This window comes from Eschrichtius robustus, chromosome 7 (genome assembly GCF_028021215.1).
Source record: "Eschrichtius robustus isolate mEscRob2 chromosome 7, mEscRob2.pri, whole genome shotgun sequence".
NCBI lineage: Eukaryota > Metazoa > Chordata > Mammalia > Artiodactyla > Eschrichtiidae > Eschrichtius > Eschrichtius robustus.
Genome location: NC_090830.1, coordinates 91868394 through 91883426, shown reverse-complemented (window position 1 = coordinate 91883426; position 15033 = coordinate 91868394). Strand labels below are relative to the sequence as shown.

The window sequence follows — 15033 nt, the reverse complement described above, 5'->3', positions numbered from 1 at the left end:
TTTCAATAGTATCCTCACAGGTAGTCTCCCTTGGAATAAAATAGCTAGGAAAGTAGGACCCTGCAAAAAAGGGAAGTTAAAAATAATCAAACTTATGGTACTAACTTTCTCCAAGAGATTTGGAAAGTAATTTTTCTAAAAACATAGCTTACTAGTTAAGAGCTTGAACCGTTACCTTAGGCTTTTTGGGTTCAAATCTTTGTTGCTTCATTTACTAGTCTTGGACAGGTTACTTAAATGCTTTTTGTGCTTTATTTTCCCATCTGTAAAAGAAGATAGTAATAGGGATGTTGTGAAGATTAAATAAGTTAATACAAATGAAGCTTTTAGAACAGAATCTGTACTGAATTATTTTACCTTCTGAGTAAGGTCAGTCTGTTGGACTGGAGCTTTACCAGAAATGTATTTGGACTCATTGATACCAGGATAAAAGCAAATCCCAATAAATGAATAGTGCTTCCCAGCTAAATTTTTTTAAAAATATAATTGTTTTAAAAAATATATAATTCCCCTCCCTCCAAAAATTCATGCCACTCTTGTATAAGTTAGGGGTTTACTATCTAATACATTCTATTATAATTTATTTATTTTTATTCAGTAAGTAATCAGGAGTAAAAAATCTAAGGAAAAATGTCATCATCAACTGCTATTAACAAAAAGGAATTGTTTTTTTAATATGATTTAAGCAGGTAAACACTGTAGGGCAGGAAAAAGGTTTTCCTCAATCCTCTTAGGGTCCCTGGCTGGGTATTAAAATTAAACTGAGAAAGATTAACAGGAGAAAAGCATACAAATTTATTTTATATAAGTTTTGCATGATACAGGAGCCTTTATGCGGAAATGAAGACCCAAAGAAACAGATCTATGTACTTTTATGCTAGGTTTGATGAAGAATAGACAGTCATGGAGGAATATGATATGTAAAAGAGTATGAGGTGATTGAAGTAAACTGGGGGAAACAGCAAGTTCTGCTTGTTGGAGTTCTTCTTGGCATCTCTTTGTCTGCAGAGATAATAATGCTCCTTTCCTCCAGGTATAGGTAGGGTCCCTCATGTGAGGGTTTTATGGCTTGTTGCAGGTAAGAAAGGTGAGAGGGGGAGGAGGTCAGAGTGACCTTTCTGCTTCTGCCATTTTCTTAAACTTCTTCAGCTTAAAATATTCAGTATGCCAAGATGCCAAATTTGGGGGTAGTTTATCTGAACCCCATAAACACCTCAGTGACCATGGTTTATGAAAAGGAAAGAAAATAATTGTGACTTACAGGTACTAGACTTATCTATCAATTTTATTAATATAAAAATACCATAGATCAGGATTTCTGTAGCATGTATTTTCATCAAGACACCCCCCACACATACACGGTTTCCAAACTAGTGAAAATAGAGCCCCTCTGAGAATCATATATACCTTTTTGTCAAATTTTTCTATATTTTTCCTTAGGTTGCCAACTCTAGCATAATAATAAAATTTCATAGATCTTAATTTTTTAAAATATTTTGAGAAGTTTTTCAACTTTTAAAGAGGAGAAACTTAAACTGGTGCAGCCACTATGGAAAACAGTATGGAGGTTTCCCAAAAAACTGAAAATAGAACTACCATATGACCCAGTAATTCCACACCTGGGCATATATCCAAAAAATAATTCGAAAAGATACATGCACCCCAATGTTCTTAGCAGCATTATTTATAGTTGCCAAGATATGGAAGCAACCTAAGTGTCCATCAACAGATGAATGGATAAAGAAGATGTGGTATATATGTACAGTGGAATACTACTCGGCCATAAAAAAGAACAAAATTTTGCCATTTACATCAACATGGATGGACTGGGAGGGCATTATTCTAAGTGGAAGAAGTCAGAGAAAGACAAATACTGTATGATATCACTTACATGTGGAATCTAAAAAGTACAACAAACTACTGGGTATAACAAGAAGGATACTCACCGATACAGGGAACAAACGAGTGGTTACCGGTGGTGGTGGGTGTGGAGCAGTGGGAGGTACACACTGTTGGGTGTTAGATAGGCTCAAGGATGTATTGTACAACATGGGGAATGTAGCCCATATTTTGTAATAACTGTAAATGGAAAGTAACCTTTAAAAAGTGTATAAAAAATAAAAAATATTTTTTAAAAAAGAGGAGAAACTGATATTTTGTAAGGGCAAAACAATTTTCAAAACAGTATGTTATCCCATTTTAATTTAAATGTGTATATTTATTTATGTGAATAAGAAAAATTTGGGGAGACTATCCCAAGAATGTTAAGAGTAAATAAGCATCTATTTCTGACTTTTGAGATTTGGAATAGTTTCAATTTTTCTTTTATAGTTAATCTGTATTTTCAGACTTTTCTGTAGTGAAATACTTACCATTAAAAAAATAAATAAGGAAATATCTTTTTAAATCGTAGATGTGAAAAACTCCTGACTCGATTGCATGTCACTTACGAAGGTACCATAGAAGGAAATGGTCAAGGCATGCTACAGGTAGGAGAATTACAGCAGTGGGGGCGTGGGGGGAAGGGACGACTGTCTCTTGTCAAGCTTCCAACAGCAAAGGAAATATGAAAAGCTGTTTATTTATCTTCTAAGCTGATTTAATGCAATGAAGCATAATAGCAGAATGGAGAAAAACACCAAACAGATCACCTTGACAGCCTTGGTAATACTGTTATCTGCCGATGTACGTTCTCTGTTTCTTACGTGTGCCTCTTTAAAAAGCCTTTGACAGAAAATCCAAGATCTGGACAACATCAGGCCTCTTGGTTCAGATATAGCTTGTAGATTGACAGTGGAGGAAGTTCCCAGGGTATGGTCTTGACAAGCTGTCACCAGGCAGTTTTGTTCTCCTTCTTTAAAGGCTCTTGTTCTGCCCTAAAAAATGACCAGCTTGAGATGTTTTTCTGCCACCAACTTTGTTTAGGTCTAGGAGGCAGACATCTAAAACGGATTGATAAGAAAGTCCTCTCTCCCATGTGTAATAGTTTTAGGCACATGAGCCAAATATACTTGCCATCTCTTCCCTGTTTCAGAGCAAGTAATTTTTTCCATCTGTCAATCTTTGTTATTAATCTGTGTTCCTGCCATTATGTAAAAAAATATATTTTGGAAAAAGGAGTTAACAAATAAAACACTGTATCTAGCTTTAACTTGTTGTAACACCTAACCTGAACACGTGCTTTCCTTTTGCTTTATAGTGATCTTTTTTAAAAAATCACTAATCAGAGATGAAATGTTAGTGTTTTGTGTTCTTATCTTATTTAGAAGAGCATTGTAATCCTAATTTTCTTTGAAAGAAGCTTGTACACCATCTTGTTTATACTGAGACTAGCTGATTTTTTTCTTAGATCATTATTAAATGCTTATATAGGGTCAGAAGTTAAATAAAGCAGTTGCCTGATAATGGACTATTTGTGTGAATAACTTAATTTTTATTATAAAATGACTAGACTGATTTGCATTTGGCTAGTTATTATATACGTATGCTCTAAGTGCCTACATTTGTTTTAGAATGGCCTTTTATTTAGACATATTTGTATTTAAAATTTTCAGGGGCAAACCATGTTTTTTTTGTTTTTTGTTTTTTTTCATGTTTTGTTTTAAATCACCTCCCAGTGATTAAAATTATAGACCAAAATAATTAGGATAACTGACTTAATATTTGTCCTGTACTTAAATTTTTTAATATTTATATTTAATAAGTCCTTTTTCTTCTATTTAAAACAATAATTTTGAAATAAGGCTAAAATTTGTTTCGAATGACTATCACTTTTTCCCCCACATTTCCATCTTGACAAGGTTCTTTCCTACATTAACATCTTGGATTACCTGAGGGAAGCTTAATACACATGAAATAAACAAAGCTACTGGTGGTTAGCACCGCAGGAATGCTGACCTTTCATTACAGTACAATTCAGCAAGGAGTTATTCAACAACATTCAAGGTTGAGATTCTCCCCACTTCCCTGGAATGTACTGTAGATGAAATGTGAAACCTCAGTAGATTAAAAGGATACCATAAAGGCTTCTATTTATTTTTCTCCCTACCCATGCCATGTATCCCCAGGAGATCAGGGAATATTGTATTGCAGTGCTCCAAATCTCCTTGTGTAGCGTATAAATTACATTATGCTGAATGGCAACAACAACAAAACCTCTCTAAGGAGTGTTATCATTTCTCTCTTTTCATCAAGTTATAATTCAAAACTGAGTAAGCTGAACAAGTAGCTTTAAAGTAAAGTGAGTTAGAAAATGGCTAAAAATAAGGAAGCATTCATATGCTTGTTTTCATGTACTGGAACAGGTTTCTCACCTGCAATAGAGAGCGTTTTATTAAGAACTTTTTTAAGTAGTAGAAACTGATTTTCTAAAAGACCCCTGCTTTCAGAGGCATATTGAGTTTAGTGTATTTGTTTCTCTGCATACCTTTTAAGTAATAAATATTGGCCTTTTATTCAAAGACTGAACAGTAGCATGCACATTGAATGTATTTCATTTATCATTTCCAAGTAGTACATAGATTGGATAGAGCTTATCTTTTAAATTTAGTTATGTATCTTGTTCCAGTAACAATTAAGCTTAGCTGATCTCAAGCCTTCTTTGTTTCTCATTTGTATTCCGAATACCATGATACTTAGCCAGTCTCTCAGTTTTCAAGAGCTGTCCATTTTATTTCCTTGCTGGGTCTCACTTCTTTCCCCACTGACCTATTTGAGGCCCTAGTAGTGCTTGTCTAAACTATTCAGTATTTACCTAGCCAGCCTTTCTGCTTTTACTTTTCCAGTTCATTCTTTAAACTCTAGTCTGAATTATCTTCCTAAAACACAGATACATTTGTTACTTTTCTTCTTAGAATCTTTCCCAGAATCCTCAGAATTAAGTAAAAATTTCTTGGACCCCAGACCAGCTCATTACCAACTTTAACTCTCCACATACTGTACACTGCAGACAGGCATGAGGAATCTGCTTACCACTCTCCTCATACAGTTCTTTACACATTGGTTTTTCCTGTGTCCTTTTGCAGCTATTCCCTTAGCCTGATTGTCAGCAAAATCTCAATTGAATGCCACATCCTTTTGTAACGCTCCCGTATCCTCCCCATGCGCCAATTTTAGTTAATTGTATTATTTGAAAGTATCAAATACATCCTAATAGGTTCTTTAATAATCATCTTATCATTCTACTTATGTGCCTCACTCCCATCTAGACTGTAAATGCTATGAAACCAGGAACCACATCTTATTCATCTTTGTATTCCATGGTTCACAGCATAATATTTCATCAATACTTGTTTAATTGAACAGTTTAAGCTATAAATCATCCAATGTATAAATGTATAAAGACTTCATAGGTGACTGTTTCTAATCAGTGGACTAGTATAACCAAAATTATTTTTCTATATAAGCTAAAGTTTTAGTGTTGATTTATTATGCCAGAATATAAACCCAAATGATTCACTTTGGTAACTCATTTCAAGAACTTGTCCAGTCATATTTTTCAGTATTTTCTAAGTTCTTCTGTAGTGAAAGAAGACTACTTTATCTTCTATTAATTTCTCTTTTCACATATAATATTTTTACGTGTCAAAAGATTCATATTCTTTACTCTTTTGTAAAACAGGCTTCACATTACCATTTCTTATAATTGCTTTAGAGATCACAAACAAGTTTTACGAAATCTCATACTTGACAATAGTCTGAAAGTATATGTGAAATAATAGGAAACATATATATTAGTCTCTACAGCCTGTTCTTGGCACAGAGCTCCTAAAACCCTTGTCATCTCCTGAGTGGTAAGAGCACTAGGAGCATCTTTTGTTCTAGTATTTGGTCTTTGACCCCAGTTCCTGACTCAGAGCTCCTAAACCCCTTGGAATTTCCTGAGTGATAGGCATGTCTTTTGTTCTAATGATGCAGCTCTTAGTGGGCTCCTGGGTAGCTTCAGAATGGGGATGGTCACCAGAAAGACTAAGCCATGATTAGAAGTCTGGAACTTTCTGCCCCACCTCCCATCCTCTGGGAAAGGGGGAGAGGGACTGGAGACTCAGTTAATGATCGGTCATGAGAATGTGATGAAGCTTCCATAAAAATTTCAGAAGTACAGGATTTGGAGAGCTTTGGGGTTGGTGAACATGCGGAGGTGCTGGGAGATGACTTGCTTGGAAAGGGCGTGGAAGCTCTGTGCCCCTTCCCACATACCTTGCCCTGTGTGTCTCTACATCCGGCTGTTCATCTGTATCCTTTATTATATCCTTTTTAATAAATCAGTAAATGTAAGTAAGTGTTACCCAGAATTCTGTGAGCTGGTCTAGCAAATCATCAAGCCCCGGATGGGGTCATGGGAACCCCAATTTTTATAGCTGGTCAACTAGAAGTACAGGTGACAACCTGGGACTTGAGATTGTCATCTGAACTGGGGCAGTCTTGTAAGACTGAATCCTTAGCCTGTGGGATCTTTCACTAACTCCAGGTAGACAGTGTCAGAACTGAACTGGATTGTAGGACACCTCGCCGGTGTTGCAGAATTGCTTGATGTGTGGAAAATCCACACATCTGGTGTCAGAAGTGTCGAGAGTGTGGTAGTAGTGTGAGAGTAAAGAAGAGACACAGGATTGTGTTTTTCCTAAATAGTATAGAAGCCTCTCTTACATTACTTACTAAATTCTGGTGGTGGGTGGGGGGAGTTGTGTATGACTGTATGTGTACACAAGTTGTGTGTATGTGTGTATGTGTGTAATCTAACTCCCCAAATAGAAAAATCTAAGACAAAGTCAGAAACTATTTCTTACATATTGCCCCATAGAGCCTAGCATACCGTTGGACACATTGGAGTGCATAGTAAGTTTAAGACAAACAAATAATTCTGGCAAGTTGAGTTTGCTTTCTCTTGAGGATTGTGTAACTCACCTTTATCGATAGGAGCTTGGGGATGCCATCATAGTACTCCATAGAAAACTTACATATAGTTTTAAACTAAATTGGAAATATTAATTTATTGACTCTTTGTTGTTAAACTTGATTTTTTTGTCTTCATTTTTCTTCCCCTTAGGTGTATTTTTTTTAAAAAGTTTGCAATGTTTTTGCAGTTTGGGGTTTGCAGTTGAATTTAGAAGGAAGAAATTTTCATCCCTGTATTCTTTCACAAAAGAAAAAAGTTACCAAAAAGGTTAAATCCTAAACTTTTCAAACCTTTAAGGACAAGTGTTTAATTTCCATATTATATAAGAAAGGTACAGGCTATATAGTTTGGAGATACCATGGGTTCGTTTCCAGACCATTGGAAAAAAGCGAGTCACATGAATTTTTTTGGTTTCCCAGTGCATATAAAAGTTACGTTTATACTATACTGTAGTCTTTTAAGTGTCCAATAGCATTATGTCTAAGAAAATGTACATGCCTTAATTAAAAAGTACTTTATTGCTAAAAAAAAATGCCAGCCATCATCTGAGCCTTCAGGTCGTGATTTTTTTTGCTGGTGGAGGGTTTGAAGTATCGCAAGAATTACCAAAATATGACACAGAGACACAAAGTGAGAAAATGCTATTGGAAAAATGGCACCAATAACCTTGCTAGATGCAGGGTTGCCATTAACATTCAATTTGTAAAAAGTGCAATATCTGTGAAGTGCAGTAAAGCGAAGTGCAATAAAATGAGGTATGCCTGTATAATTATATTAAAGTCATATGAAGTACATAAATGGAAATTGAGTAGAGAGTGGTGGAGAAGTGATCTTGAAACCTTTCCAGATAAAAACCTCCCTTGATTTGTGGCCCTTGGAGCACAGGTAAGGTTTATAAACAAGAGTCCATATAATTACATTGAGGCTTTTGCCTAAAACTCTATTTTCCATGTTCCTTCTAACATTTTGGAATCCAAAGAAATATCCAGAGATGTTAACTGCAGTGAGGTGGAAAGAGTGCAGTCAACCACAATCTGTTCTCCCTGGGAAGATTACTAATTTGGGGATTGATTTATGTGGGAAAGGAAAGGAAGATCAGAGCTTAGAGGGAGTATACTTCTTTATCATATATGTAGGTATTTTAAATTGTCATTTAACATGCCACATTTTCCCAAATAGGTGGATTTTGCAAACCGTTTTGTTGGAGGTGGTGTAACCAGTGCAGGACTTGTGCAAGAAGAAATCCGCTTTTTAATCAACCCTGAGTTGATTGTTTCACGGCTCTTCACTGAGGTGCTGGATCACAATGAATGTCTTATCATCACAGGTTAGTTTTGAGAAGTCTGGACAATGGGGTAGTGTTCCCCATCTGTGACGATCTATCATGAAGACTAGAGGCCACTCAGATGGTAGCTTTTCTCTACCGTGGGCATTAGTCCCAATATTTTAATTCATTAATTTATACTTGTTCTTATTAAATTGTTACAGTTTCATTTTAATAATCTTGAGTAAGACATTTTATCCCTACTTTTTCTTTCTTGGTATCTTTATCTGAGGAACAAGGGTAAAAATGATTAAACTACTCTCCAGTTTGAAATTTTATGATATGGTGTCCTTAAAAAGAAGATAGTGATATGTCTTTGAGCATGTATCCTATTATTATTCTTCCATTATATTTCCAAAGTGATTTTTTGTACTTCAGTATGAACACACTATGTAAGTATAAAAAACAGTTACAGTGTTTGGAGAGAGTCAGTACAACAGTGAGCTTTATAGAAGGGAAATAAATCAGTAGCCTTATGTTTATTCTAATTTCTAACCCTAAGAGAAAAAGTGTGATTATCTTAGTGCCTCTCTTTGATTTAAGTTATTATGGGAGGAGGAGAGAAGGAAACATAGTCAAATTTATACTTTAGGCCTATTAATCAAGATTTACATTTTTTTTCCTTAAGTTTCTTTAGATTGCAATATCACTATGTCAGAGTATTTTCTCGTGTGTAATTTACCAAAAAAATTGATGATTAACTCATAACTCTTAAGAAACTCTTAATCAGCCACTGTAGGGAAGTTAAGCCTTTTATTCAGGTACCTAAAAGAACATTCCCATATAAAAGCCATAATCAGCCATCAATTGCTGATGTTTTTTTCTTTCTGCAAAGGAGGATTTCTTATTTCCTCTTTGAATCTATTGCCACTTTGAGATTAGTATAGGAGACTAACAGGCTAAGTGTAGGAGAATTTGGTTGATTGTTATTTTCAAAGATTACAATGGGATGAAAACCATCCTCTGTTAGTTTTATCAAATGTATAACTCAACTAATTTATGTCCAAAGAGGTACATGACAGAACTAAGACTCTGAGACCACACATCTCAGATACATTTGTAGGCAACCTTCAGGAGAGCATCTAAATTTTGTCCCTTATGTTTTGCTTTCAGGATTCCCTCTTTGTCTTTCAACTGTTTATGATGTGTATAGGTGTGGATCTCTTTAACTTTATCCTGTTTGGGTTCATTGAATGTCTTGAATGTTTAGATACATTTGGTAAATTTTGGGCCATTATTTCTTCAAGTATTCTTTCTGTCCCTTTCTCTTCTCTCCTTCTGAGACTCCTGTTGTGCATGTGTTGGTACATTTGGTGATGTCCCATTGGTCTCTGAAGCTCTGTTCATTTTTCTTCATTCTTTTTGTTTCTCAGACTGGATAATTTCTACTGACCTATCTTCAAGTTCACTGATTCTTCTGTCTGCTCTAATCTGCTTTTTAATCCCCTCAGTGAAATTTTTATTCCAGTTATTATGCTTTTCAACTATAGAATTTCTATTTGATTCTTTTTAAAAATAATTTTTATCTCTATTGAGACTCTCTATTTGTGAGGCATTATTCTCATATTTTCATTTAGTTCTTTAGACATAATTTCCTTTAGTTTTTTTTAATGGATGTAAAACAGCTGACTTAAAGTATCTGTTTAGTAAGTCCAACATCTGGGCTCCTCAGGGTGGGTCAGTTACTAATGAATACTTTTTTTCCCTGAGTATGGACCCTACTTTCTCATTTCTTTGCATGTCTCAATTTTTTTGTTGAAAACTGGACATTTTAAATGGGCCAACTCTTGAAATCAGATTTTCTCCTTTTCCCAGAGTTTGTTTTTGTTGCTGTTTGTTTAGTGACTTTCCTAATCTAGTTCTGTGAAGACTGTATTCTTTTTCATGTGTAGCCACTAAAGTCTCTGCTTGGTTAGATTAGTAGTTACCTAATGATTGGACAGAGATTTTCTTAAATGCCTAGAGCCAGTAAGTCAGTCTTCGCCAAAGGGCTCTGTGTATATGTTGGGGCCTACCTTCAACACTCCACCAGGCAGTTAACACTTCCTTCCTGTTTGCACAGAGCCTCAAGATCAGAGTGAGGGGAGAGGTTAGGACCTTCTCAGGTCTTTCTTGAGCCTGTGTACAGCCATGGGCATGTGTGTAGATGTCTAGATTCCCGAGGGTACTTAGAACTTTTCAAAGTCCCATAAGTACTTCTCATTCCTTAGCTTTTCCTCTGAAGCTTTTTGGTTAGCCTATTTACCCCAACTGTAATCTAATGCCTCAGGCAGCTACACTGTTAAACAGTTGACTATAATTGTTTTCAACAAACACCCCTGGGAATTAGGCTTTTCACCCTGGACGAAGTCTAAGTCTGGTCAAATAAAGACAGCCTTGTGAGTGAGGTCTTCCAGGGAACCACCAGACAGGTCAGATGATTACAGTTCTTTGAGAATGGGGCTTTGAAGGAGCTTCAACCCTTCTCTCCCCCCTCTGGTGGCAACCAGGCTGCTTTGATTACAGGCTGTTGGTTTTTAAGGCTACTACAGAGCTTGGGAAAGTGGAATAGGAATAGGGCAAGTTAAAACACCATACAACTCACTGTGTTTACCAATATTCAGCCAATTTTTCTTTAATAAACACTCCTCAGACTGCTGCAAGCCTTTGGTTAATTCCCACAGTTCAGAAAAAGATGATTCTTACAAGTTTTGCCAGTGTTCTCATTATTTTTATGCAGGAAAGAGTTCTCCGAGATTTTTACTCCATTGTTTTTGTTGATGTGTCCGTATCTTTGATAAGTGCTTGTGGATAAAAGGGCTTTCAACGAGTTATTCCACATCTTTTAGATAATCCTATATTATTTCTTATAATATACTTTTGATTCTGCTGTTTTGGTGAGATAAGGCAAAAAATAAAAATTGTTGTTTGAGTTTATGTAGGAAGTTTAGAACTTCAGCAAAGGAATTTCTTCTTTGATAGAACTGCAGCTATTTGAAGTTAATAACCTGAAGTATTTCATCCAGAATTCTGAGGTTGTGATCCAAACTGTAGTGAAATAGAAAGATAAAACCCTTTTATTCTCAGCATTGTCTCAGCTCACATATTGGTTGTCTATCTGCATTTGTTGTTTATTATGTATGCAGATAAGAAGGGTGTAGTTAGAAGTTGTTAGGGTAGAAAAGAGTGTAAGGAATTACAGAACAAAAAAATTAAACTGTCATAAATCCATTGTTGGGCAAATGAATACTTTGAATATTGATCTCAGACAGTTTTAGAGAGCACTGAAGTTCTGGAATGTGACCGTCTCCAGCATTTGGGTGTATCAAATAATACTTTAAAAGATTTTTAATTTTTAGCAGTTAAGCTAGATTTGAATTGAAGACTCAGAACAAAATATCCCATCAGTTTTTTAGGATGAATTTACATTCTTGAAATAAAAAAGTTGGTAGAATGGAGGGCATTTTAACTCAAAGCTAATTTGTTTCATTTGCTTCACTTCTGTTGTACTAGGGAAGTAAGTCCCTTGTCATCTCCCATTAATGTTTCTGTAAATAAAGGATGTAATTTCCTTGGGAATAGTAAAAGGAAAACATTAGACTTTTTTTCTTTTTTAAGGATAGTTTGTCCCCAATCTAAAAAAGCATCATCACTCTGGAGTTATATCTGGTCTCTAACTTACCTGCAGCCATTGTAAAATAGATGGAAAATTGCAGATCCATGACTCACCTTCACACCTGTAATTACCTCAGGCTAAGGACACCCGGGGTGACTTTTAACTCAGCATTTTTTCCCCATATCCACTTAACTCTATTATAGTGCCTCCTAATTAATATCTGTGATGTGATGTTCCCTTAATGGAAATGGCCATTTCATCATCTATTTGATGCTGGATTTCTGCCATCTCCCTTCTTAGGAGACTCTTAAGTATGCACTGCAGTCTATCTGCCTGATCAATTCCATTCCTTCAATGATTCAACCAGGCTCAGTGAGCTAATGGCTGTGACTGTGCTGCCTGAATCTGTAGAAGAGTTTGAGAAATTGGAAATAAATTAAATTTATCATCATTGTGGGGCATCTGGTTGGTATCAGACTTTTAAATGAATATGAAACAGGTCATGTAAACAGGCAAATACTTTTATCCAAACAGTGTTATCCCTCTACTTGCTGTGATCCTCCCTGGAGCAGTCATGAGTTAAAACCTTTCAGTAAGTATAGATTGAGGAAAAGAATTAAAACTCCAGTCTTCCCCTTTTTTCCCCTCTCTCGTGTTCCTTCACAACATCCAGTAAAAGCTTCAATACTAAAAGGTGTTACTGTGGTGCTGGGAGATTAGTTTGTTGTTTCTGTTTGGTGAGAACATAAAGCAGATGCCTAGACATGAAACTTACTGAGTAGAATGTTGACACATTTAATATAAAACCTGCCCTCTAGTGAATCAAATCGTCCCAAACACCACAGGTCCTTATATCTTTTGTGAGTGTCAGCAGAACTGATAGAAAAGACAAAAGCAGACACCACTGCTTATGGTACTGGTACTTGTCATAGAGTTAACAACACTAGAGGTGCCCATCACTACAAAAACAGCCCAGTGCTTACTAAATGACACCAGCTCATTGGGAAAGATCCAAATAAAGTTGGAGTTTGGCTTTTCTTAATTTTTATTAATCATGGGAATGAAAGGCAAGAGTGTTTTTTTCTGCTGCATAATCACCACTGTTTTAATGATACTAATAAAAGTGGGGTAGATGGTTTTTGTATAAATCTTCTTTCTAAGGGCGTAACGCATTAGTAAGTAGAATTTCTTTAATCTCCAAATATTTTTTGCGTGTTCATGATAAACTTTCACTACTAGTAAAAGAAAATAAGAATTTTTCTTACTACTATAAAGTCTAAGAACTCATAAAGTTGTAATGAGCTGTTAAAAAGATTTAAATGGGTTCCTTAGAAGTTTTTAACTTAGGTGAAAGTTTGTCTTTGTGTATGAAGTCTTAAGGCTATATTCCTAGAGAGAGCTATCACAAAGGTCATTGTCTTCTGTCTCTTCTTTGCTGTTATCACTGTTCACCTTTGCATTTTCAGAGAAGTTTATCAGCAAATTTAAACTTAAAGCAAGCTAAGGACATTTGTTTTTCAGAACAAACAACATAATTTTGAAAGATGTTTACTTAGAAAACTCAGGATTTAATTTGTTTAGAGCAAAAGCATCTGTATGTGCATTTTTGATTTCCCAAACCTGAAGGAAATAAACCTAACCTTGTTTCTCTTAGGAGAGAAGACAAAAACCATCCTAATTTGAAACAGAAGTTGATCATTGATATTTTATATTTTTCAACCACTTTTCAAAAGACAGAAGAGGTGTTTATTTGCATAATTAAGAGATCAGAGTAGGCATTATTATTGTTATTATTATTATTAATAATAATAAACAGGGAAAATGAGGCGTGTTCACTGCAGGGCAAAAAGCAAAAGAACAGGACTATTCCCGGCTGTCTTTATTCCCAGTCAGGCCAGTAGACCACATGTCTTTTAAACCCCACATAAATAGAGTCATATATCTTTGGCTTCTCTACTCCCTTACAAAGTTAAGTCTGATGACACCAATACCAACCTGTGTATGGTATTGAAGGATTTTAAACTCGTCTTATTTGGTTTTCCAAGCTATTCTATGAGGTAAACAATATAAGAATATTGACAAGCCTAATTTTTAGATGTTGAGATGAAGTCCAATGAGATTTGGTTACTTAAGGATTCACTTTGGGTTCCTCGTGACTCTTAATATCAGTGTGGTGCTCTTTTTGCCATGCCACACTGTCTTTGTAAATGAATTTTTTAATATGTCAATTATATAATACTTAGTCCAGATTAAGTATTTCTGGACTCATTATTTTAACCTCAGTGTTCTTCCTGTTTTGCTCCTTAATTATGTTTACGCAGCAAGTACTTACTCAACTGCTTCTATATTTTTGCATTACAAGATGCTAATGTAGGCACACATGTTAATAATACATAATCCCTGCCCTTGAGAAGCTGTCAGTCTAGTGAAGGAGTCAGATTATTGAGGTATAATTGACATACAACAAACCGTATATATTTAAAGTGTGCAATTAGGTAAGTTTTGACATATGGCTATGCACATGAAGCCATCTTTTTGCCTATGTTTTAATTGGGTTGTTTGTTTTTTTATTCTTGAGTTTGGAAGTGCTTTATATATTTTAGGTAAGTCTTTTATCAGACATACGAAGTATGTCTTTTCATTATCTTAACAATGACTTTTGAAAAACAGAAGTTTCTAATTTTGAAGTCTAATTTATTAATTTGGGTTTTTGTTTTTTTGGTTTTTTTGGTTCTTTCTGGTTTGATTACTGTAGCTTTATAATAATTCTTGAAATCAGGCAGTGTGAGTCCTCTAACTTTGTTCTTCTTCAGAGTTGTTTGTTGAATTTCAGAATGAGTTTGTCAATATCTACAAAAAAGCTTGATGAATTTTAATTAAGATTGTTTTGAATCTATAGATCAATTTGGGAAGATGACTCTTTAAAAAAATTTTATTGAAGTATAGTTGATTTACAGTGTTGTATTAATTTCTTCTGTACAGCAAAGTGACTCAATTATACACACACACACACACACACATATTTTCATATTCTTTTCCATTATGGTTTGTCAGAGGATATTGAATATAGTTCCCTGTGCTATACAATAGGACCTTGTTCTTTATCCATCCTACATATAATAGTTTGCCTCTGCTAATCCCAAACTCCCATTCTTTCCCTCTCCTATCCCTTCTCCTTGACAATCACAGTCTGTTCTCCATAGAGTCTGTTTCTGT

The 15033-nt window shown here is 35.2% G+C and overlaps 1 protein-coding gene across 4 annotated transcripts in view; it reads left to right on the top strand.

Moving 5' to 3' along the window:
• Window positions 1-15033, top strand: part of PARG (poly(ADP-ribose) glycohydrolase) — a 110072-nt gene that overhangs the window by 70010 nt on the left and 25029 nt on the right. For 3 of the 4 annotated variants that reach the window (XM_068548048.1, XM_068548050.1, XM_068548047.1), the window contains exons 12-15: window positions 2414-2489; window positions 6096-6276; window positions 7086-7165; window positions 8078-8225. In XM_068548048.1, the coding sequence (XP_068404149.1) occupies window positions 2414-2489; window positions 6096-6276; window positions 7086-7165; window positions 8078-8225 (485 nt within the window). The remainder of the gene's footprint in view (window positions 1-2413; window positions 2490-6095; window positions 6277-7085; window positions 7166-8077; window positions 8226-15033) is intronic. The other variant, XM_068548051.1, reaches the window with a different exon arrangement.